A 24798-nucleotide genomic window follows, 5' to 3' on the forward strand; every position below is an offset into this window, starting at 1 on the left:
GTTATGTGGTCCCGGCGGCCACTCCCAGTCACCAGTCTAGCTCCTTTCCTGGGATAGGCTTTGGAAGAATGGTTGGAGTTTTCTTTATTAAAATGTGAATATGAAGGTTTACCATCTGGTTTTGGTCTTTGTAGTGCATCTCTTCGTCTGTTCTTTCCATCTGCTGCCCTTAGCATCACATTATCGATCACCTGACCCATACAAAGGGAGATTGCTAACTCCCATTGTCCCATGTGAAGCAGGGGAAACCTGAGAACCCAACAGGAGGGACTCGGCCAGTAATAAATCAAGCTCTGAGGGTCTCTTTTCCTAAGAGCACAAGAAGAATCCTGCAGCTGGATCAGACCAAAGGCCCACCTAGTCCAGCCACCTGTTCCCACAATGGCCAACCAGAGGTGGGAGGCGGCGTCTTGCTGAATATCAGCTTCTGGAAACCACAAATGGGGAGAATTACAGCTGCGCTCAGATTCCACTTGCAGGTTTCCCATAATGGGAATCTGGTTTTCCACTGTGAGAACAGGATGCTCGACTAGGATGCTGACCCTGATCCAGGGCCAAACTACACATAACATTAAATGTTGCAGGTTTTAAAAACACAGATTCCAGTGGGCCTCTTTTTTTTAATTACCGTATTTTTCCATCTATAAGACGCCCCCATGTATAAGCACCCCTATTTTTGGGGACTCGGATTTAAGAAAAGGTGTGTGTGGGGAGGAGATGTATCCGTGTATAAGATGCCCCCTGATTTTTGACATTATTTTTTAGGGGGGGAACCATAGTCTTATACACAGAAAAATATGGTACATGTCTCTTTGTGCTGTGGGGGGGAGTAGTCAGAAAATCAGAGGAAAGTAGAGTCTGGGCCGTTGCAATTTCCTGTGAAAGATACAAATTCATTTGCCACACTCCCCCCCCCCTTTTAAAAAGAAGCTCCCTTGGATCTGTCCTTTGACTTCCCTTTGCAGTAGAAAATTTGGATCTAAGCTCCATATCCCATTCCCAGACTTTTGATTCTCATTTATCCATTCTATACTCACAGTGGCATGACGAGAAAGAAGCTTAATTTGGATGGTTGCTTTTATCTCCTTCAAAGCCCTCCTTACACAAAGATGTAACTCTCAATCCCAGAATGAGAACTATAGCTTACCCCTTAAAGGTAAAGGGACCCCTGACCATAAGGTCCAGTCGTGGCCGACTCTGGGGTTGCGCCGCTCATCTCACTTTATTGGCCGAGGGAGCTGGCGTACAGCTTCCGAGTCATGTGGCCAGCATGACTGAGCCGCTTCTGGCGAACCAGAGCAGCGCACAGAAACACAGTTTACCTTCCCGCCGGAGTGGTACCTATTTATCTACTTGCACTTTGACATGCTTTCGAACTGCTAGGTTGGCAAGAGCAGGGACCGAGCAACGGGAGCTCACCTCGTCGCGGGGATTCGAACCGCCGATCTTCTGATTGGCAAGTCCTAGGCTCTGTGGTTTAACCCGCAGCACCACCTGTGTCCCTTCAAGCTTACCACTTAGATAATAATAATAATAGAATTATAGAATCTAATAAAAGAAACGGTCTTTTATCCACTTCTTGTCTTTTCAAGATTTGAGTACTTCACAATCAGCCAAAACACCAGGACGTAATATCCACCAAAACATTCACAACCAGGAGCCCCCACTCAAAAGTGAATCTTATGGTGGAGTCTCCCAGTTGCCTTGGTAAAGGTACAAAACGCCAGAAACACATTCCGCCAGAAAGCTACATTCAGAGAATAAGTTTCTGGACAACCAATGTAGGAAGCGGTCGAGCCCCAACAGCCCCTTGAAAGCCAGATGTGATCTGAGGAGGGTGGAGTCTCCCCCACTTGCTAGATTTGTGCACCACAGAACTGGAAGTCACTTTAATTTAACAATTAAACCAATTCCCTTTGGAGATGTTCAGGATCTTTACATTCTTTGTCCTTCCAGGTTGTGACGCTTTCATAGTTTAGATCAGGGGTGAGCGAACTTTTTCAGCAGGGGGCTGGTCCACTGTCCCTCAGACCTTGTGGGGGGGCGGACTATATTTTTTTTGGGGGGAAATGAACGAATTCCTATGCCCCACAAAGAACCCAGAGGTGCATTTTAAATAAAAGGACACATTCTACTCATGTAAAAACATGCTGATTCCCGGACCGTCTGTGGGCCGGATTTAGAAGGTGACTGGGTCGGATCTGGCCCACGGGCCTTAGTTTGCCTACCGCTGGGCTAGAAATTGCACAAAACAAATGAAATACTGTGAAAATCCCTGAAATGAGAAGTAATCGAGTAGAAATATTATCTTGTGGAAATGATAAGAAAAATCAAAATGCTTAAGGTAAAAATTAGAAAAACCTAAAACTTTGAATTTTGGTCATTTAAAGTTTATGATTTCCTATTTCCTTCTGGGGAAACTGAATAGTTCAGTGAAACGAGGTTTGTAGCCGGCATCTGTTAAGGCTTTAGATTTCTGACAGTTTCCCCCCACCCTCCTTTTTGTTATTTCTGTACTTTTTTTTTGGTGAGGGGGTGGAGGGGAGGGAGAACAAATCTATAGAAATAATAATAGCGGGCGACTGAGTTCATGTCTGCAGCTGCGAGTGTGGCTTAAGTCCAGCTCTTTCCTCCTCCTCCTCCTCCGCTGCCTCCCCTTCTGGGTGCCTCAGTAAGCCGTTGCAAAGGGTGTGGACCTGTGTGCAACAAGCATTTTGAGAAGGGAGCAGGACAGACTGAGTAGCCGACTAAGGTAGGCACAGTGGCACAGAGAGGCGTTTGCAAGACATTTGAACCCTGGCGAATGGGAGGGAAACCTCGGTTTTTTAGCTTAACCGGGATCCGTGGGCAAAGAGCCTGGACACTGAATGGCCAAACGGCGGCTGTACATCCATGCCAATCTCCCTCTTGAGCTGTGACTCTCTCTCCCACCCCTCCCTCTGCCAGGACGCTGTAGGGGAGGGGAACATGAACGCTTGGCAACCAGAGGCACTTCAATGAAATGGTTTGGCAGGCACCCAGGGATGAGGAGGCACTCAAGGGTGGTCGTTCCATATCACCCTCCTTCTTCTCCCTGTGATGGCTGAGCTCTGCCTCCACAGTCAGGGGCAGCAGTGCCTCTGAGTACGAGTTGCTGGAAACCTCGGGGGGGGGGAAGGGGAGAGAGCTGGGGGGCATAAATGGACTGCACAGGAAAGGTTATCTCTATCATCTATCATCTATCTATCTATCTATCTATCTATCTATCTATCATCTATCATCTATCTATCTAATCATCTATCTATCATCTATCTATCTATCATCTACCTATCTATCATCTATCTATATCTATCTATATCTATCTATCTATCTATTTATCTATCTCATCTATCTATCATCTATCTATCTATCTATCATCTATTTATCTATTTATCATCTATCATCTATCTATCTATCATCTATCTATCATCTATCTATCATCTATCTATCTATATCTCTATCTATCTATCTATCTATCTATCTATCTATCTATCTATCTATCATCTATCTATCTATCTATCTATCTATCTATCTATCTATCATCTATCTATCTATCATCTATATCATCTATCTATCTAATCTATCTATCTATCTATCTATCTATCTATCTATCTATCTATCTATCTATCTATCATCTATCATCTATCTATCTCTATCTATCTATCTATCTATCTATCTATCTATCTATCTATCTATCTATCTATCTATATCTATCATCATCTATCTATCATCTATCTATCATCTATCTATCATCTATCTATCTATCTATCTATCTATCTATCTATCTATCTATCTATCTATCATCTATCTATCTATCTATCTATCTATCTATCATCATCATCTATCTATCATCTATCTATCTATCATCTATCTATCTATCATCTATCTATCATCTATCTATCATCTATCTATCTATCTATCTATCTATCTATCTATCTATCTATCATCTATCTATCTATCTATCTATCTATCTATCTATCTATCTATCTATCTATCTATCATCTATATCTATCTATCTATCATCTATCTATCTATCATCTATCTATCTATCTATCTATCTATCTATCTATCTATCTATCTATCTATCATCTATCATCTATCTATCATCATCATCTATCATCTATCTATATCTATCGTCTGTCTATCTGTCTGTCTATCTATCATCTATCTATCTATCTATCATCACCATCATCTATCTATCTATCATCTATCCTTATCTATTTCTATCTCTATCATCTATCTCCGCCACTGACTATTCTGCACTGTCTCTCTTAGGAAAGAACAGTTGCTCCTGAGAGCTAGGAAAAAGTTATGGGAAAGGGGGGGTTGGAGGAAGGCAGGGGTCACAAGCAGAGGCAGCCTCAGAGCTTGCCCCAATTGGACAGTGTGCTCCGCTCTAATCCCCAGGGCCATCTTCTTAGTTTAGATAATTTATTTACTTCAGTGTTTCATTTTTTAAAAGAGACGACTTGGCAAGAAAGCACCATATAAACGCCACTGAATATGGAGAAGGGGAGGGAAATGTTCACAGGCCTCGCAGCCTCTTCCCCAATGCGATGCTGCCCGTTTCTCAGCAGCTGGGTGAGCTCTTCCTCATTTTTTAAACGAAGTTTTTGCAATACAGTGGACGCTCGGGTTGCGAACGTGATCTGTGCGGGATGCATGTTCGCAACACGCAACCTTCGCAACACGCGTCTGCCCATGCACCGGTTGCGATTTGGTGCTTCTGCGCATTCGTGACTGCTGAAACCCGGAAGTAACCCGTTCCGGTACTTCTGGGTTTTGGCGGTCCGTAACCTGAAAAAACGCAACCTGAAGTGGCTGTAACCCGAGGTAGGACTGTACAATAAAAGGAGCAAACCCACCTGCAGGAAATAAAGAAAAGAAATAAACTAAAGAAAGAAGGAAGAGACAAAGAAGCTGCCTCGTCACTATACCTTAACTTTTATCCTCTCCAGGGGCAGGTGTGCCCTCTCAGCTCTCATCTGGGCTCCCCCCTCTCTTCTCAAAGCCTCTCAACCCGGGAGCTCTCGCCTTCTCTGCCTCTCAGATCTGTATACAGTTAGTAGAATGAGACAAATAACATGAGAATGATAATAAATGAGAGAAAAGAGAGAGACAAAGAGATAAAAGGACCTGCAGTTTTCCACCGGTCAGATGTGTAGTCAATATTTCTTCCAGTTGGTCAAATGCTCCTACTATGTTATTCAATTATTCCTTCTGCTGGACGTTGTTTTTTGCCAGCCTTCCACCCAGTGCTCCCCAGTTTGTTTACTTTTTTCTATGCAGAAAGTCTAAAAAAGATTCTTCTGAAGAAGTGTGCATGCACACAAAAGCTCATGCCAATAACAAACTTAGTTGGTCTCTAAGGCGCTGTCAACCTAGCAGTTTGAAAGCATGTCAAAGTGCAAGTAGATAAATAGGTACCACTCTGGTGGGAAGGTAAACAGCGTTTCCGTGCGCTGCTCTGGTTCGCCAGAAGTGGCTTAGTCATGCTGGCCACATGACCCGGAAGCTGTACGCCGGCTCCCTCGGCCAGTAAAGTGAGATGAGCGCCGCAACCCCAGGGTCGGTCACGACTGGACCTAATGGTCAGGGGTCCCTTTACCTTTAAGGTGCCAGTGGAAGGAATTTTTAAATTTTGTTTCAGTTATAGAACAGTCCCTCTTTATTCTTTATCTTTTCCTCCAAAAGAAAAGCTTTTTAAAAGCTGTGTTTGTATATTAATGCATAGAAGTTCAGTTACTTTAAAACCTTAATTTGTATCCCAATCCATTTCCTGTGTCATTTCCATCCAGATATCACCTCTGTACCAGTCCTGTATCTATATATCAGTCCATCAATCTTGTTTGTCCAGTCTCTTCTTCCAGTTAACCAGAGGAGCAATATTCCTTTCAGAGAGAGTGCACACAAAGTCTATCCTTTCTTTGCTTTGGCTCCACTCCTGCCCCCCCCTAAAATAAATAAACCAAACCCCTAGTATTTTGCAGCTCTGTTCCTCCCAGTCTTTGCACACCCGTGTGCATCTCTGCCATTCCATTCTGCTTTTCAGACTGCGTCTCTGATTCAAATATTTTTTTCTTCCCCCTTGGCTCTCCCCCCCCCATCTGAGCCTGCAATTGCCAGAAAAGGAGCTTCTATCTCCTTTTCTGGCAATTCTGGCACTTCGTCAACAGATTCTCCTAGAATCATTTTTCTCACCTGCACACCTATTTCCTCAAACAGTGCTATCGCCACATTAACTGTCAATGGAGTGCCTTTCAAAATTCTTCATCCTTGCAGTCACATGCATTCACAGTGCAGCCTTCTCACAGTCAATAAGAGTATCCTCAAGATGCTTAGAATTCCAATCTCATCACAAGTACAAATTTCCTTTGCAAAATAAATATGAACAACGGAGGCACAGGACGAGCCCGGGAGAAAACCTCTCAGAGATAGAGAACACCTTTGTTTGATTTATAGTTCAAGCTGAGCTTTCTGCTTGAAGTACCTTCACCAATAACCTAAATCAGTTGTCAGGTCACATTTTGCATGAGCACTTAAATTGACATAGGCGTAGTTTCAAAGGCAGTGAAAGTAAACAATAAGAAGAGTGGCAAGTGTTTTTGCTGGATTGATCCCCAGCGCCTTAAGTGGTTCTTAGGCAATGCTGAGATTTTTCCCCGCTCCCAGATCACTCACCCAGTAGATTTTCTCTATCCTGTCAGTGAACAATCCACTCTGGAGCTTCTGGAAATTAATTTATTGTCATCTCCGACTGCAGAGAAAGAGGGTAGATAAATAAATCTGTTGTTCACTTAATTGCAACTTTCAGAAGCTGTGGCTGAGCTGGATAAACTCCTTCCAGGAACTCCATCTCTTCCTCTCCTCCCCACCTGCAGGCTGCTACTCCAGCCTCCCCATGGACCTCCTGGGCCCATGGACCCTCCTCTTGGCCTCCTTCCTCTTCTGCTTGCTGCTCCTCTCGGCATGGAAGAAGAAAGAGAAGCTGCCGCCTGGACCGACTCCGCTGCCCTTCATTGGGAACCTGCTGCAAGTCAACACAAAGGACATGTATCAGTCGCTGATGAAGGTAAGTCTCTGGATGCCTGTCCGTCCATCTGGCTGTCTTCCTTCTCACTTCCTGGCCAAGCGCCAAGTGCCCTCAATAGTTTTGCAAGCCACTCGGGGACTTGGAAGCCTAGAAGTGTGGAAGGAGGGGACCCCAGGGGTCATGTAGCCCAACCCCTGCGGTGCAGGAACACTCCAAGGGCACATTCCTCAACCAGATGTGAGAAGGTTTACTTCTTGTGTCCCAAGCGGCTCATCAAGCATAGATTGTTGTTGTTTAGTTGTTTAGTCGTGTCCGCCTCTTTGTGCCCCTCTGGACTAGAGCACGTCAGGCACTCCTGTCTTCCACTGCCTCCCGCAATTGGGTCAAACTCATGCTGGTAGCTTCAAGAAGACTGTCCAACCATCTTGTCTTCTGCCGTCCCTTCTCCTTGTGCCCTCCATCTTTCCCAACATCAGGGTCTTCTCCAGGGAGTCTTCTCTTCTCATGAGGTGGCCAAAGTCTTGGAGCCTCAGCTTCAGGATCTGTCCTTCCAGTGAGCACTCAGGGCTGATTTCCTTCAGAATGGAGAGGTTTGATCTTCTTGCAGTCCATGGGACTCTTGAGTCTCCTCCAGCACCATAATTCAAAAGCATCCATTCTCTGGCGATCAGCCTTCTTTATGGTCCAGCTCTCACTTCCATACATCACTACTGGGAAAACCATGGCTTTAACTATACGGACATTTGTTAGCAAGGTGATGTCTCTGCTTTTTAAGATGCTGTCTAGGTTTGTCATTGCTTTTCTCCCAAGAAGCAGGAGTCTTTTAATTTCGTGACTGCTGTCACCATCAAGCATAGATAGATAACTCATAGATTCGTTGATGTGGCTACCCTGGAAAGTGTGGGGCACCCATTGCTTGTCTTGTAGCCTCCTTACAGACAAGTCAGAATGAAGGGTGGCTACCCAGATGGGTTTGCATTACACACACAAACATCGCAAATGCCGTGCAAATGAGAAAAAGGCTGTATGGGGTGACCCCTGGAAACAAGGAGGGCATGAAAGAAAAAGGGGCAGTCCCCCAATGGTGAGTCTCAGATGAACAGAATCTATGTTAGAGTCAGAAAGGGACCCCAAGGGTTATCTCGTCCAACCCCCTGCCATGCAGGAATAAAAGGCAGCCTTTGCCTCTTTGCCTATTTCTAGTGAGGCGCTGAAAAATCCCAGGGCTCTCCCCACACCCCAGTTTAGGCAGCGATGGTGTTGCCTTGATTGGACTAGGAAAGAGAACGAGATGAGGCATTTGTGTTCCAGTTTTTGTAGATGACGATGATGATGGTGAAGATTAAGGTTATTATTATTATGATGACCCAGGACCTGGTCCTATAGCACTCTAACCAAGAGTTTTCCCAAACTCTGCATTGTGACATGTTCATGTGTTGGCTGCAGTGTGTAGATGTGTCGCGCAAATGCTTCCTGCGCTCCTCCTGGGGCTGGAAAGGGGTTGGTTTATCCTCCAGTTTGCTAGTAAAACTGATGTGCTGTGTCGCGAAATGAGGCATGTCTAAAAGGCATGTTACCAACACACAAAGTCTGGAAAGCTCTGCTCTGTTTTTCTGCCCGTGACCTGGCCATGCCCTGTTGCTCAGAACCCCTCTGATCCACTCTGCACATGACTTGGTGAATTTTGTTCGAATTCTGTTTTAAAACAAACTACTGCATTCATATATTTCTGGCCTTTCCATTCATGAAAAAGGGGTTGCAAGCGTTAGTTAGAAGCTCCCTCAGAGTGTGGTCTCCACTTCTGCTGTTTGATGGGTGAGGTAATGACAGGATGTTTTGCAGAGTCTTTCTTGGCACTGCCTAAAGGCGTTGCTGTTTTTGTAAGGTTTTTCCTTTCTTTCTCCAATTCTAAAGGGCAGGGATCTAAAGTTTGACGAGCTGTTTTTCTGCCACTGTGTGTGCCGTTTTCAGAATATGTGCAACTGTGGTTGCCGCTTGTGCACATTTGTGTGTGTGTGGGGGGGGGATGCATTTATCAACATGAATTTTATCCGCAATACAACTATTTGGTTCTTCGTAATTGGTTCGAGTTCCTGTGGGGATGCGGATGCAGTGTGGGGGCACACCTCCACATAAGACACGCCACAGCATGTCTGGCCGCCATGCCCATTCTCTGACCTTTGCCTCAATCGCAGAAAGCTTTGCTTAAAGTTCCACTTGGCTGGATTAAGAAAAACAGACTTTAGAGTATCAGGGGAACATTGGGGGGGGGGGATGCCTATCTGACACGTGTATCGCTAGCGCTGGAAATGTGTTGGAAACATGCCCCGGGAAAGGCTGCCAACCTCCCAAGTCTTTGGAGTGTCTCTCCAGTGGCCCTCTCTGCCTGTAAATCTCCCTCAGTCCAGAGAGAGCAGTGATGAGCGACCCTTCTCTCCTGAGAAGAGCACACTAATCTTCTGGTTTATCATAGCAGAAGAAAGACTCCTTCGTAGTTCTAGAACTACTTTATTTACAGACTATATACAAAGACTCCATCGGTACGTCTGTGCTCTTTGCCAGTGTGAGAGCCAGTGTGGTGTAGTGGTTAAGAGCGGTAGTCTCGTAATCTGGGGAACCGGGTTCGCGTCTCCGCTCCTCCACATGCAGCTGCTGGGTGACCTTGGGCTAGTCATACTTCATTGAAGTCTCTCAGCCCCACTCACCTCACAGAGTGTTTGTTGTGGGGGAGGAAGGGAAAGGAGAATGTTAGCCGCTTTGAGACTCCTGAAGGGGAGTGAAAGGTGGGATATCAAATCCAAACTCTTCTTCTTCTTCTTCTTTGAACACCAGTACAGAAAACGACGACGCATACAGAAATGAAACTGACTTCCAACAGTAATGAGACTTCCTGTCTCACGCTCACTCAGAAACTCACTTGATGTATACAAAACATACTGCCACAGCTGGAGCAGCTTGGATAGATAAAAATCCTAACATCACTCCCCCATTTTTAGGTAACCGTTGCTGCGTAAGCTAGTGCCGCATCAAGTGACATAAACAGACAGTTGCTATACACATAGTATACCCCTGTTGTACCAGCTCCACCTTCAGAACTACCTGCAACTGGCCTTGCTGGAAATACGTTAAGTTCAGGGTGGTTTCACTACTGTTTCCAATTGTTGACTGCTAATAAAAGGAGCCTTTGCAGAGCTAGCCGGCAGCTTGTTTGGAGCTTGCCAGCTTCCTTGCTCCTGCACAGCTCACATGCATTCAACTCCCTTGCTGTCCTCCGTTGTTTCTACAGTTCCCTCGTCCGCAGAACCGTCTGCACCCAGTAGGTGAAAGTGGAGACCAGGGGCATTAGGTATGGTGAAGCCATTTGCTTGGCCAGGAGATCTGACCCCACCCCTAAAATTGTGCTGCTAACTGTTAGTTTCTGTTTTGCCACTGAGCAGCTGCTTGGAGTCACAGGACTCTGTTTACATTCCTGTGATTCCATACTATTGGAAGTCTCACGGGAGAGGAGACAGGATGTGACGTTAGTGGTTTCCTGTTTCCTTTGTTTGATTGCTCTCTTCTCTCACAGAGAGAGGGTGTACTTTTCTTTTCTCTCTGCGTAGCTTACAAATTGTTACCGGAAAAATCCGAGGGCTCCCTTGGACAAAAAGTAAAGACACCAACCAGAGCAGTTTTGAAGCAAATCAGCAGCCTGCAGGCCCGGTCTTTATTGAAGAAAAGACTGTCGCGACAGGACTCCCACCACCCACAAGGTGAAGCAAGATGGAAGCCCCAAACAAAAGAAGACCCTCATTTTTATTAGCTTCTAATCCCTTAAGCTACACCCCTAGGAATACATCATTTTTACATCATGACTATATTAAAAATTGGAGGAGTCATGTGGGGGGGCTGCACAGGTAATCCAAGTACCCTGACACCTGGCTGGAGCCCCCTCTCTCCGCCCTACATGAGTCATTTCCAGGAACAAAGAGAAAGGGTGAAGTTTCCTGCCCCCTGAGGGGAATCCGGTCACAGTCCTTTGTCAGAGTCCAGGCGGAATACACTAATGTATGCAGTTTATTGTGTCCCTGATAGCCTTCTGTCTGAGCCCATCAAGATGGCTATCAAGGTTGTCACGCCAACTGCGAAGGGCCGCAGAGTACGTGACTGCTCGGTCAAGGGATTATGGCTGTTCAGCATCAGGCCACCCCCCTTTGATAGTCCTTGTAATATGAAGTAAAATAAAAGTGGTCTGATGGAAATCCGAAGTATGGCTGATTTATGGTGAATTTATGAAGAATACTGTCCTTGAAGTTCAAAGCACTTTCGCCTTCCGGAAGCGGCTTGCAACATTTTGATTAAATCAGTCACGGTCAATTGAACTCGGAAGCTTTGTATTGAGAGCTGTCAAAGGCAAGGGAAAAGAGTGCCTGTAGCCTGCAGTACCTGCATGGCCGCTGCAAGGGGCGCTGTTCGATAACGCTGATTAGCTGAGGCGGCAGCCGATTGACCCGGAGTTCAGGCGGATGGTCTACCCATAATAAAGATAGGGCGATGTGGAGCGTTATGGGGAAATACATGAGAAATGACGGGGTTTCGTGAGGAGCTGTCAGGCTAGCGCTTCCTTATTTACGGAAGGCTTTTAGGGGATGTCCCTCTAGAAGGGGCATCTCCAGGGTCGGGAAGGTGGGAGGTGTGTGTGTGGTGCTTGTGCATTACGATGTAATGAAGGGGGGGTCTCCTGCTACAGAAATAAAGCATAGCATGTAGCCAAACCCCTCGTCTCTTCCCTGTGCTGGAAACTCTGCTTAATGGAAGAATGTGCCTTGGAGCCTCATCAAAGGCTCGAGGTCGTTAATTATTCGTCGGAGGCGATTCCGGAGGCTCGGTCGGAAGATGAGCCTTATCAGCTCGGCCGAGTGGAAATTCTGACACCGACAGCCTCCCTCCCTGGGACTTTTCCTGGGCTGCCAACACAGCCCCCCTGCCCTTGCCATTGCACCCTTGCTGCTGCTGCTGCTGCTGCTGCACCGTGGCGGTAGAGCAGGCACAGGTCACAGGTGAGGTTACAGGTGTGGTGATGGGGCTGGCAGCAGCAGGGCTGTGAAGGGGAAGGTTGTTTGGAGCAGGAAGGTAGCAGGGTGGGGCCTGCATCTAAACTGGGGGGGCAGCATCGCGAAGGCGGGGGCTTTCAGTCTCGGCAACTGATTTGCATGCAGTAAGACCAGCTGGAATGAACTGCTGAGAGTCCTGTGGAGATGGAGGTTTTGAGAATAAAGAAAAAACAAAAAAATTCCTTCCAGTAGCACCTTAAAGACCAACTAAGTTAGTTCTTGGTATGAGCTTTCGTGTGCATGCACACTTCTTCAGATACACAGAAGAAGTGTGCATGCACACGAAAGCTCATACCAAGAACTAACTTAGTTGGTCTTTAAGGTGCTACTGGAACGAATTTTTTTTGTTTTGACTATGGCAGACCAACACAGCTACCTATCTGTAATTGAGAATAAAGAGTTAGCTCCAACAATGAACTGCGACGACTGACCCAAACGCTCCTGCAGTCTACCTTTGTAATTGGTGTCAATGAAACTGGAATTTATATCTTGTATTTTTTTTTATCTTGTGAGTCGCCCTGAGATCTTTGGATGAAGGGTGGCATACTATTATTGTTGTTGTTGTTGTTATTGTTATTATTATTTATTATTAGTATTACCAGCTGCATTTGGAGGGGGGAAAGAGCAGGGGAGGGACAGCAAAGACCTGGGAGAATAAGATCTCTGCCATAATCCAATATCTTGCTCTCTGAGCGCTTTATCTGAATCGACTCTTTCCCACCCAAATTCAGCTTGCTGATACCAACTACCTGGGGAGATTACAAGGCCACTTGATATCTGAAGCCAGGCCAGATAGTGATTTCTCCTAAAATACTTTTTTTGGGGTAGGGAATTTGTAGAATCCTGGCTTGTGCATTCCCCATTCCTCAAAGCTTTCATGGGTTGCCAGTCCCTCCACACCAATAGCTCTGACCTCCTTTTCTTCCAGGTCCTTTACGAGAGTCCCATCCCTCCGTACCTTACCCTGCAATGCATCTTCTCTTAGACAGAGGTCTACTCACTGGCTCATTGTTCCCCTTCCTTGAGGCACCTTGATCCAGGGAGCTCCATCTTTCTTTCCCATTTCTTTCCGCAGGGCCTGTCAGACAGAGTTGTTCTGCCTGGCCTTTGGCTTGGAATCAACTTGATTCCCTCCCCCTCCCCCTCTTTCCTTTTTCCTTTCTCCTGTGATGGAACTCCTATTTGGGGACTTCCCTGGCTTTTTTCTGGCCCACGTAGAACCAGTCTGGATAGTTGGCCTCGGTGAAGATTGGACGTTTTCATCCCTAAAAAGTTTTTGATTTGAGTTTCTACTGAAATGAGGCTGCATTTTAATGTTGTATTTTAATCTTGTTTTTAAGTTGTATCTTAATCAATTGTTTTTATACCTGGTGTTAGCCGCCCTGAGCCCAGTCTTGGCAGGGAAGGGCGGGGTATAAATAAATTATTATTATTATTATTTTATTATCATTATCATTATCATTATCATCACAGTCATTCCTGCCTTCCTGACATGTCTTGCTCCCCTCTTCCACCAACACATGATAGCCAGTGTTTAAGATTCCTTGTCTTCCTGAAAACCAATCTGTTTGCTCCATCTCTCCATGTGTTCCATGACGTCACACAATGCCCTCCTCCTCTTTTCACAGATCCGTGAGAAATATGGTCCTGTCTTCACCATCCACTTAGGGCCCCGCCGTGTTGTGGTCTTGTGTGGATACGATGCCGTGAAGGAGGCCCTGGTGGACCAGGCTGAAGAGTTCAGCGGCCGTGGAGAGCAAGCCACGTTTGACTGGCTTTTCCGGGGCTACGGTCAGTCTCTGCTTTTGCAGTCCAGAGGCGTGATTATTATTTTTTAAATGCAGACCAGAGTGCATGATTATGGGCATCTATAGGACACTTCTAGTGAACCTCCCCTGGTCCTATGAAGCAAATCAGACATGTTCAACTGGTCAACCTCGATCGACAGATAGCTCCCTGGATGATCCTGATTGATCGCGGGCTCCTGATCGATCGCGGGATTATTTAAAGTGGCTAATGAATGTCTCCACCCCCATCCCCCTCACTCTGTCCCTCCATCACATCAAGTGGGCAGTCGTTTGGCATCTGCAGCTGGTGATAGCAGATATGATACTTGGCTTTAGCGCTGCTTGTGTCTGTCAGCAGTAGATTGTTTGGTGATCAATTTATGGCATTCCCCCTTAGGCTCAACAACTCAGGGCACTCCTCCTTCCTCCAATGACAATGGGTAGATCACTGCCAGTTTTGTGATTCAAGGACCCGTCCCCCACTTAGGAATAATAAAGACACGAGGACACGGCATATTAGGTTAATGGGCTAGAAAAGGCCACAACTTTATTGATTACAGCATGTGAGAAGGTATTGGCCTAGGCATTGGACAAGAGCAAATTTGACTCCACCCACTCAGAGTGAGGGGTGAGTCTGACGAGGGGTTAACCACCAGTGGGAGGAGCCTGTTGATGCAAATACAACTATTAGCTCTCCCCTGATGTCACCGGGGGTCGTGCCATGGCCCTCTGCCACGCAGGGCATCGGACAGGATCCACGACTGCCGGATTCCTTTAAGAGAAGACCCATAAGTCAAGGGGATAGGCAATGGCCACACTTTGCCCTTCCACACACCAACAACACATTCCAATGCCTAACCGCCAAATACCAAGAACGTTGTGGCGATTGCTACGAAGTAGGCGAAAAAAACCAAGAGGCCGGTGCCAATTTGCCAATTGGAAAAAACTCCTACCAGGCCCCCTGGGCAACCAGGGCGACCAACCATGGGTCCATAGCAAGGTCAAGTGAGAAACTATGCACTAAAGGGAGTGGTAGGTGGGTGACTCACAGAAACCAGCAGGGCAATGGCAGGGGAGAGCTGGCGCGGCCGCATTTGAACAGCTAGACCACGCCCCCGCGGTGTCTTCCAATTGGGTGACCGGCTGGGAGGCGTGGTGCGCCAGCGGTGATGGTTGGGAAGGGGGCAGAACGTCCCCTGTGTGACGCAGGAACCGGCTCCTGCTCACAACACCTCCCCTCCGGAAGGAGGAGAGGCTTTCTTGTACTGGGAGTAGACCACAGTCTCTTGGGAGTTGGATGTGCCTGGAGTACATTTTAAAAATACATATTTTACAGTGGAAAGAAGTGAGGCAGAGAGAATGTCTTCCAATGCCATTGAGACAAGCCATCAAGAAGGGTGCTGGATGAGGGTTTGCAAGCCCCCACCCCAGCCCAACTCCATGATCCTGTCAGGAGATCAGCCTACACTCGAGTAGGACCCTGGCAGAGACACATGCCCGACTGACATGTTCTTTCTCTCCTGGTCAATCATTCGGGAGATTCATAAGCTTTCTTCAGCCCGAACATCACAGCGACTGATGCCAACCGACACCGGCACACTTAGGGATCCACAGAGTTTGCGCAGCTTGCAAAACAGACCTCAGCAACTCAGCATTTTGGCTAATCTACTTTATTTACGTATAAACACGCATGGAGCACTGCAACATGGCTCCCTCTCTCTCTAGCATCAGACAGCAAAGAGAGAAAAAACAAAGGGCAATAGTCCCACTTCACGGAACACAGTAACACAAACATCCTGTCTCTGTCACTTCCCACTCTGTGAAGTCAAAACATATACTGTCATGTGATAGACAACAATCCCATGACTGCAATTTTGGAGCAAGAATTCTAACAGATCCTATAAAGACCACAACTCTCTTTGCACACAACAACACACCCAGGCACAGAGGAAACCCTGACGCTTACAATGTTCTTCCAAATGCTGAAATTACAATTTTAGAAATCAGGCAAAAAATTCAAAATGTGAGTTTTTAAGGGGGGCATTCTTCATTGTTGTGCAGTTTCAACCACGTTCTCATTCAGAGCACAGGCCTTCCTCCTCCTCCTCCTCCTCCTTCCTCTTCCTCCTTTCCTTCTCAGGGGTTGTCTTCAGTAACGGGGAACGGGCCAAACAGCTACGCCGATTCTCCATCACGACACTGAGGAATTTTGGGATGGGAAGGAGATCCATTGAAGACCGGATCATGGAGGAGGCCCACTTCCTGCTGGAATCCCTGAGGGCAACAAAAAGTGAGCTCAGTTTTGGTATCTTTAAGAAATGGACTCATGTTATGCTAGTGGTCCAGACCAGGTCAAGACACACTTAATTTCGGGAGTATAGGAAGTGGAAACAGCCTCAAACAACCCTAGTCCCTAGTCTTCATGTGGACGATGGAAGTCCAGGGGAGGGTCTACTTGGCCTATCTCTGTATTATACAACTTGGGATCAAAACCCTCTGACGGGTTTAAGAGAGTAGGATGAAATCATTCTAGATGGCTTTCCAATGTGTGGCCTCTGCCATTTCCTCAGACCCGTTTCAGAATTTTTCTATCATCCAGGGTGTCTTGGATGCTGTGCTATGCCATATTTCAGTTTCCTAGCCAGAGCTGCAGAAGCCAGGTTCTCAGTCAATCAATCAATCTGAAGAAGTGTTATCTGAAGAAGTGTGCATGCACACGAAAGCTCATACCAAGAACTAACTTAGTTGGTCTTTAAGGTGCTACTGGAAGGAATTTTTTTGTTTTGACTAGGACAGACCAACACGGCTACCTATCTGTAAATCAATCAATCAGTCAGTCTGTGAGGTCAGTTTTGATATCTTCAAGAAATGCTGCTTAATGAGTTACAGGTGATAGTTAGAAACAGTGGGCATATAAGTGGGCAATTGAAGGCTTTATACTGAATATTATATTTACTTTTGGTAATGGGTGGAAACAGACGTAACCTAGCCGGAGCTAAATACATCACCAATGCTCTACATCCTATTGAAGTAATGTTTCTCAAAGGAATAATGAGGTAAGACTGTACTGCTTTGCAAAGTGTACCCTTTTTTTTAAAAAAAATAGGAATTTAAACAAAACATATTATCTTAAAACATATAATCCTTAATTCCCCCCCCCCATAAAACAACCCCCTCCCCCCTGACTTCCCTCAGTTCCAATCTCAGGTTTCTCTATAAATGCTATTCTCTGCATGTTACAAAATTGTATAAACCCTTAATTTATCTGACTGGTTATTATCAATAAAAAGTTTGTGAGTGTTTATTCAAAGCCTGCCAAGGAGTCCAGTTCACTTTGTTGCTTCTTTAAATACTTTGTAAAAGGTTCCCATTCCTCTTTAAAGTCACAGTTATCCTTGTCCCGTGCAAAGTGTACTCTTGATTTGTTCCTGGGTTGAGTGACGCGCTTTCTAGGTGCTCCCTTTGTGTATATTTCTTTCTAGGCACACCCTTTGACCCCACCTACATGCTGAGCCGCACAGTGTCCAACGTTATCAGCTCCATCGCCTTTGGCGATCGCTTTGAATATGAAGATAAGGAGTTCGTCTCCCTGCTCAGCATGATGTTGGGTAGCTTCCAGTTCACTGCCACCTCTTGGGGACAGGTAAATTGGAGGGGACGGGAGAGGGAGAGCACACGGGATGAGGCCATGGAAACAAGGAGAGTTGCCCCTTTCCCCTGGTCCTGAAAGAATCTAAGATCTCCACAAGGAACAGTGCTTGGCAGTGGCTAATAAAAAGCTATTGACCGTTGTTGGGGCAAGTTGCTCACTTGGAGCTCTCCATGGTGCTGCAACTCCTGATCTGCCTTGCTGCTTGGCCAGGTCTGACTGGAGCAAGTTTAGAATGTTGCTTCAGCCTCACAGATTGAGCTGTTTTTTTTTATATATAAATATTTATTGGAGTTTTTAGAAAAAAGAATACAATGATAATAAACAGTGTTGCTTTGTTTTAACAAATTTTCATACCATCCTTAAACTTCCTCACATCTCCCGCTCCCACTTGCATCATTAATAAATTTTTGTCAAGCAAATTATCGTCTTATTTCCAAATTGTAACCACTTATTTAAATACAATAAAATAATTCTCCTACCAATTTGTTTCTCTTAATCTCTCTTATCATCAAATTCTGATCTATTTTAGTGATGGCCAATTATTTATAACCAAGCATCCATCTTAACATTCCACTAAATCACAATGTTTCTGTAGATAAGTCTTGAATTTCTTCCAATCTTCTTCAATCCTTTCTTCTCCCAGGTCTCGGATTCTGCCAGTCATCTCCGCCAGTTGCATATAGTCCATCAGTTGCATCTGCCATTCTTCCAGTGTGGGTAGATCTTGAGTTTTCCAGTTCTTAGCGAGTAATATCCTTGCTGCTGTTGTTGCATACATAAAAAATGTTCTGTCTTTCTTTAGCACCTTCTGGTCGACAATGCCCAGAAGAAAGGCCTCTGGTTTCTTGGTAAAGGTATACTTAAATACCTTTTTCAGCTCATTATATATCATTTCCCAGAAGGCCTTCACTTTAGGGCAAGTCCACCAGAGGTGGAAGAATGTTCCTTCATTTTCTTTACATTTCCAACATTTGTTATCAGACAAATGGTATATTTTGGCAAGTTTAACTGGGGTCATGTACCATCTGTATATCATTTTCATTACATTCTCTTTCAAAGCATTACATGCAGTAAAGTTCAACCCAGTGGTCCACAACCTTTCCCAGTCCTCAAACATAATGTTATGCCCAATGTCCTGCGCCCATTTTATCATAGCCGACTTAACCATTTCGTCCTGTGTATTCCATTTCAACAGCAAGTTATACATTCTTGAAAGTACCTTAGTCTTTGGTTCTAACAATTCTGTTTCCAACTTCGATTTCTCCACCTGGAACCCTAGCTTCTTGTCACTTTTAAAAATTTCTTTAATCTGAGCGTAATGTAACCAGTCTCGCACTTTATCCTTCATTTTCTCCATACTCTGCAATTTCCAATTGTCTCCGTCTTTTTCTAACAGTTCCCAATATTTTGGCCAGTAGGCTTCCATATTGGGTCTTTTCCAGGCCTTAGCTTCCAAAGGTGAGAGCCACCTTGGAGTTTTATTTTCCAGTAAGTCTTTATATTTTGTCCAGACATTAAACACTGCTTTTCTGACAATATGGTTCTTAAAGGCCTTATTGATCTTAACCTTATCATACCACAAGTATGCATGCCAACCAAAAGCATTGTTATAACCTTCCAGGTCTAACACATCAGTGTCTTCGAGAAGTAGCCAATCTTTTAGCCAGCAGAAAGCTGCGGCTTCATAGTATAACCTTAAGTCTGGCAGGGCAAAGCCCCCTCTTTCCTTTGCATCTGTTAATATCTTAAACTTGATTCTGGGCTTTTTGCCCTGCCAGACAAATTTGGAAATATCTCTCTGCCACCTCCGGAAACACTCCGTTTTGTCCACAATTTGCAATGTTTGAAACAAAAACAACATCTTTGGCAGCACATTCATCTTAATGGCAGCAATTCGGCCTAACAAAGAAAGCTTCAGTTTAGCCCAACTATCCAAGTCTCTCTTAATTTCAGACCAGCATTTTTCATAATTATTGAGCTGTTGAGGCTTCTAGCACTGTAAGAAATTCCTTCTCGCCCTCTGAGTCCTCCTCCAAGTCTCCATCCTTATCCCCAAAAGAGGAGAAGTCATGTCTGTTACAGCTGATAGCTTAGTCAGCAGTTGATGCCAAGTTCTATCTGGAGTCAGGAATTCCACCTGCCTGTTCTGTTCTTCCTGGAGAGAGACTTTCCGAGTCTGCCTTTTTTGTAGTCCCTTCCAAACTTCCATGATATGTTTCCAACTTCCACAGACCTTCACCTCAGCTTCACTTTGTTCAATATCTGTTTTCTCTCCCCTCACCCTCTGAAACCAACACAAACAGCTCTACGACATGTTCTCGGGCGTCATGCAGTACCTCCCTGGCCCACAACATAAAGCCTTCAAGCAGCTCTTAGGGTTGGAGAAGTTCATCATGGAGAAGGTAAAAGACCACGAGGAGACCCTGGACCCCAATGCTCCTCGGGATTTCATTGACTGCTTCCTGGTGAAAATGCAGCAGGTATGGTGATTTCATTCTAAGTATTGTGATCAAAGTATTTGTCTGAAAGGAAATTAGGATCTCTGGAATGAAGCCACCTTTTCAACACTACTCAACTGTCCCTTCATCCTCATTGGTTTAATCGTGACATCACTGCAGCTTACCCAATCAGCAGGAAAGCACAACCTTTGAAGACATATGAAGAGCAGATTTTAGCCTCTACCCACATATAATCTATGAAGCATCCTCCATTACCATTTTCCTTCTGACTTAGGATAAGAAAAGCCCAAACACAGAGTTCTTTGCAAGGAATCTGGTTATGACAACCCTCAACATCTTCTTCGCTGGCACAGAAACGGTCAGCACCACCTTGCGCTATGGCTTCCTACTTCTGCTGAAATACCCGGAGGTTGAAGGTGACAGCGGAAGGCGGGGGGGGGGGGAATAGGCTGGAGAGATGTGTCCTTGCCTTTCTGTGAGAGGGTCCCTCTTTGTTTTCCCGGCTATGAGCTGGGATCCTTCTTTAGCTCCCTGGAAGGTGCAAATAGCACTGTTCGTCTCATTCTGATGATTTCTCAACAGAGAAAGTCCACGAAGAGATTGAACGGGTGATTGGCTCGAATCGCACTCCCAACATGGAGGACCGTCCCCTGATGCCCTACACGGATGCTGTGATCCACGAGATCCAGAGATTTGGTGACATGCTCCCCTTGGGGGTAGCAAGACGTGTGACCCGTGATACCCAGTTCCGCGGATACAACCTTCCCAAGGTACGGTGGTTCTATGAGTTCCTGAGGCTCAGACCCTTTGGTACAATTTCCAGATACACTTTGTGGCTCAGCGAATTTCCCCAAGCACTCTGTCTTGTTAGTGTGTGAGCATCGACTCTTGGGGATCCTTTTCTTTGTCTCAGCACAGTTCCTCATAAATTTGCCTGTGTCTTCACAACATCAGGAGTCCAGCCCTTTCCGATTCGATTCCCATTACAGGAATAGACACCTCAGTCATCCAGTTATTCTCCTGATGTATTTATCGTTCACAAGTTGAATTACACTACTGGTCTACATGAAAAATAAAAAAAACAGAACTACCGTATTTTTCGCTCTATAGGATGCACCGGACCACAAGACGCACCAGGTTTTTAGAGGGGGAAATCAAGAAAAAAAATATTATTCCCCCCCCAGCCCCAAAGAGCAAAGAAGCCAAGACAGCGAGTGGGATCCATCCTGCTGGCTGTCTTGGCTTCTGCCATAGCAGTGCAACCTCTCTAGCCGGGAGCTAAACCTCTCCAGCGCGGCTAAAGAAATGTGGCTAAAGAAGCCAAGGCAGTGAGCGCAATCCATCCCGCTAGCTGCCTTGGCTTCTTTAGCCACACTTCTTTAGCCTTGCACAGCCTCTCCTGGCTGTAGAGACTGCGCACAGCTATGGCAATTCCCCCACCTCCCACAAAAGCCCACAGGAGCCACACACCCTTTAAGGAGCGCATGGCTCCTGTGGGCTTTTCTACGAGGAGGGAGAAGGGACTGACTGGCCGCATCAGTCCCTTCTCCCTCCTGGTGAAAAGCCCGCAAGAGCTGCGCGAAGCCTGTGTGCGGCTCTTGGGGGCTTTTCCTGCCTGCCTCCCCCCTGCATTCACTCCATAGGACGCACAGACTTTCCCCCTTAGTTTTTAAGAGGGAAAAAGTGCGTCCTATGGAGCGAAAAATACGGTATATACATCTTGAGTTAGAGTGGCGTCCGGCGCACTTCCCTGTGCCTCTGAGCCTTCAGACCTCTTCCTGGCTCCAAGCAGAGTTTCGCAGCAGCGGTGTGTGCCTTGTGTAGGTGCAATCACAGTCCGTACGCAAACTTCTTTCTAATCTAAAGAGGCTTTATTGATGTACAGCATAGCAAAATAAATCAGCTGGGAAATCGAGAAGACATCCTCCCGGTTCCTCTGTGGAAAGAGAAAAGTAACTCACACACCAAGAAAGATTCCCCTATGTGAACAAACCATGCCTCAGTAGGCAGGGACGATACACAGAACTGTTTAACCCTGTAAGTTCTGGTTCTCCTCACAATACAGATCTCTGCTCTCTTCAGCCATCCTGCCAAAGAGACAGTCTTTCACATATTCATGCAGCCACAACAAGGGTAAAGGTAAAGGGACCCCTGACCATTAGGTCCAGTCGTGACCGACTCTGGGGTTGCGGTGCTCATCTCGCTTTACTGGCCAAGGGAGCCAGTGTACACCTTCCAGGTCATGTGGCCAGCATGACTAAGCCGCTTCTGGCGAACCAGAGCAGCGCACAGAAATGCTGTTTACCTTCCTGCTGGAGCAGTACCTATTTATCTACTTGCACTTGGACGTGCTTTCAAACTGCTAGGTGGGCAGGAGCAGGGACCGAGCAACGGGAGCTCACCCTGTTGTGGGGATTCGAACCGCCGACCTTCTGATCGGCAAGTCCTAGGCTCTGTGGTTTAACCCACAGCGCCACCAAGGGAAGTGTCCCAGAAATGAGGAACTGTCGTTGAAAAGGCCCTGCCAGGGGTCACAGTCCCCAGCAGACCACTGTGAGAACAGGATGTAGTGCTAGATGGACAATTTATTCAGTCACCTCCAGGCACCAGTGGCGGTCCTTGGAGAAACTATAGCAGGTGTGGATACTGGGGAGGGCCAGCAATATTCCCTTGTTCTCCCGGCATCGCTGTGGCTTAGCAGGAGGGGCAAGGCAGCTGCAAGGTCAGCACTGTGCAGATACGCAGCAGAAGGACCACATGGGCTGCTCTGGTGCTTCCACAGAGCACCAACCTCCCTGCTGACTCACCCCCCCACCGTCCCCCCCACCAGGCACCAGTCACAATGCTTCTGCCAGCCCTATTGGCTGCTTGCAAGGCAGAGGACCAGAGTTGTGCTAACTCTCATAAATGGGGGCTTACACTATGCGACATTGCTGCTCTTTCTGGGATTAGGGTATGTTTATCTAAAGTGATAGGGACACGGGTGGTGCTGTGGGTTAAACCACAGAGCCTAGGGCTTGCCGATCAGAAGGTTAGCGGTTCGAATCCCCATGACGGGGTGAGCTCCCGTTGCTCGGTCCCAGCTCCTGCCAACCTAGCAGTTAGAAAGCACATCAAAGCGTAAGTAGATGAATAGGTACCACTCTGGCGGGAAGGTAAATGGCGTTTCCGTGCACTGCTCTGGTTTGCCAGAAGAGGCTTCGTCATGCTGGCCACATGACCCGGAAGCTGTACGCCGGCTCCCTCGGCCAATAAAGCGAGATGAACAACCCCAGAGTCGGCCACGACTGGACCTAATGGTCAGGGGTCCCTTTACCTTTTATCTAAAGTGATGGATTGCCACAGTTGCTTGTGTTTGTGGACTTTCTGGGGGTGGGCATGGCTATGATAAGCTCCTGCACTTCAGAACTGACCACTGCACCAGTCGGCCTGGTGTTGAAATCTCCCATTTCTCCCGTATCTTCTCATTTCTCTCCCTTTCTTGTTCAGGGGACTGAAGTGTTTCCCATGCTCGGGTCTGTGCTGAGAGATGCCCAACACTTTGCAAGACCAGACGTGTTTGACCCCCAACATTTCCTGGATGAGAATGGGCAGTTCAAGAAGAATGAAGCTTTTATGCCTTTCTCTGTTGGTGAGTCAGTCTCCTTCCTTTCCCAAGCATTCCTAAACCACCTCTGAAAGCCTGTATTCACCTTCCTCCTCTTTCCTAGGGAAGCGCTATTGCTTGGGGGAGAATCTGGGCCGGATGGAGCTTTTCCTCTTCTTCACCAGCATCCTGCAGAACTTCCGTTTAAAATCTCCCGTCCCTCCTGAAAAGATCAACATCTCTCCCATGCTGGTTGGCTTTGCCACCATTCCACATTTTTATGAAATGTGTGCCATTCCCCTCTGAAGGAGGACAGGTGTCTTGGAGAAGTGGGGTCCTGTTGACACCCACCTTGGTTGCCTCAAATGCCAAAGTTGGAGAGTTCTTGAACTCATGAAGGGCCAGAACAGGTTGACCCTCCGGCCTCCAGAATTTTGCTTTTGAAGCTCCATGATCTGTGTTTCCATTGGTAGAATCCCTCCCTCAGTATTTCTTTTGGAAGGTCCTTGACTCACAGCTTCAGTTCCTTCCCTCAGGCACCATGAATGAGCCCCTCTCCTCACCCCCCATTCCATCCATCAGATTCCCTTTCCGCTCTTTTCCTCCATCCTGTGTTTTTTCTTCCCCCTTGTCACTTTCCTGTGCTGAAACATTCACTGTGAAGGAAGAATTGTTAACCCCGCTGAAGGCTTTGGGGAGGCAGAAGAGGTCATAATGTAGGGAAAACTGCTTCTCTGGAACCTTGCAATCTCCATTCCTGGGACAGACTTTGAAAGAACCGTTTGGGTTTTCTTTTTTCTTTTTTTAATATGAATGTCAAGTTTTACTATCATCTGGTTTAGGGCATTGTGGTATATCTCTTTGTCTGAATCTTGACCTCTACTATGCTGCCTATCTATTGTCAAGCATTCAAAATTGGAAACACACCCTTGGTATTAACTTTCTGATGTGGGAAACCTCAGAATATCTATCATCTATCTATCCATCCATCTATCTATCTATCATCTATCTATCATCTATCATCTATCTCAGTGTTTCCCAACCGGTGTTCCGCGGCACACTTGTGTGCCGCGAGGTGTTGCCTGGTGTGCCGCGAGGTGTTGCCTGGAGGGAGGCGGGCGAGTCCAAAAAAGGTTGGGAAACACACACGCCAGCCGGGGTCTGCCTCCG

The 24798-nt window shown here is 46.3% G+C and overlaps 1 protein-coding gene and 1 long non-coding RNA gene across 2 annotated transcripts; both read left to right on the forward strand.

Annotated features, from left to right (window-relative positions):
• Positions 1-2646: 2646 nt before the first annotated feature.
• Positions 2647-24426, forward strand: LOC309376053 (cytochrome P450 2A13-like). Its single transcript, XM_081922210.1, has 10 exons — positions 2647-2752; positions 6900-7090; positions 13773-13935; positions 16072-16221; positions 17414-17574; positions 19887-20063; positions 20317-20458; positions 20625-20812; positions 23532-23673; positions 23753-24426. Exons 2-10 carry the CDS (start codon positions 6920-6922, stop codon positions 23932-23934), a joined length of 1476 nt encoding a protein of 491 aa, XP_081778336.1. The 5' UTR covers positions 2647-2752; positions 6900-6919; the 3' UTR covers positions 23935-24426.
• LOC309376263 lies at positions 13942-15299 on the forward strand. Its single transcript, XR_014171131.1, has 3 exons — positions 13942-14153; positions 14212-14385; positions 15186-15299. It is a non-coding gene; the product is annotated as an uncharacterized lncRNA (long non-coding RNA).
• Positions 24427-24798: the final 372 nt, after the last annotated feature.

This window comes from Podarcis melisellensis, assembly GCF_964234715.1.
Source record: "Podarcis melisellensis genome assembly, chromosome: 8".
In the NCBI taxonomy this organism is placed as follows: Eukaryota; Metazoa; Chordata; class Lepidosauria; order Squamata; family Lacertidae; genus Podarcis; species Podarcis melisellensis.

What these genes read in the sequence shown, in the direction of transcription:
- LOC309376053 (XM_081922210.1), top strand. Translation starts at nt 6,920, where the DNA reads ATGGACCTCCTGGGCCCATGGACCCTCCTCTTGGCCTCCTTCCTCTTC. An exon ending in ATCCCTGAGGGCAACAAAAA is followed by an intron (nt 16,222 to 17,413) that starts GTGAGCTCAGTT and finishes ATTTCTTTCTAG; the next exon opens with GCACACCCTTTGACCCCACC. An exon ending in TCCTGGTGAAAATGCAGCAG is followed by an intron (nt 20,064 to 20,316) that starts GTATGGTGATTT and finishes CTTCTGACTTAG; the next exon opens with GATAAGAAAAGCCCAAACAC.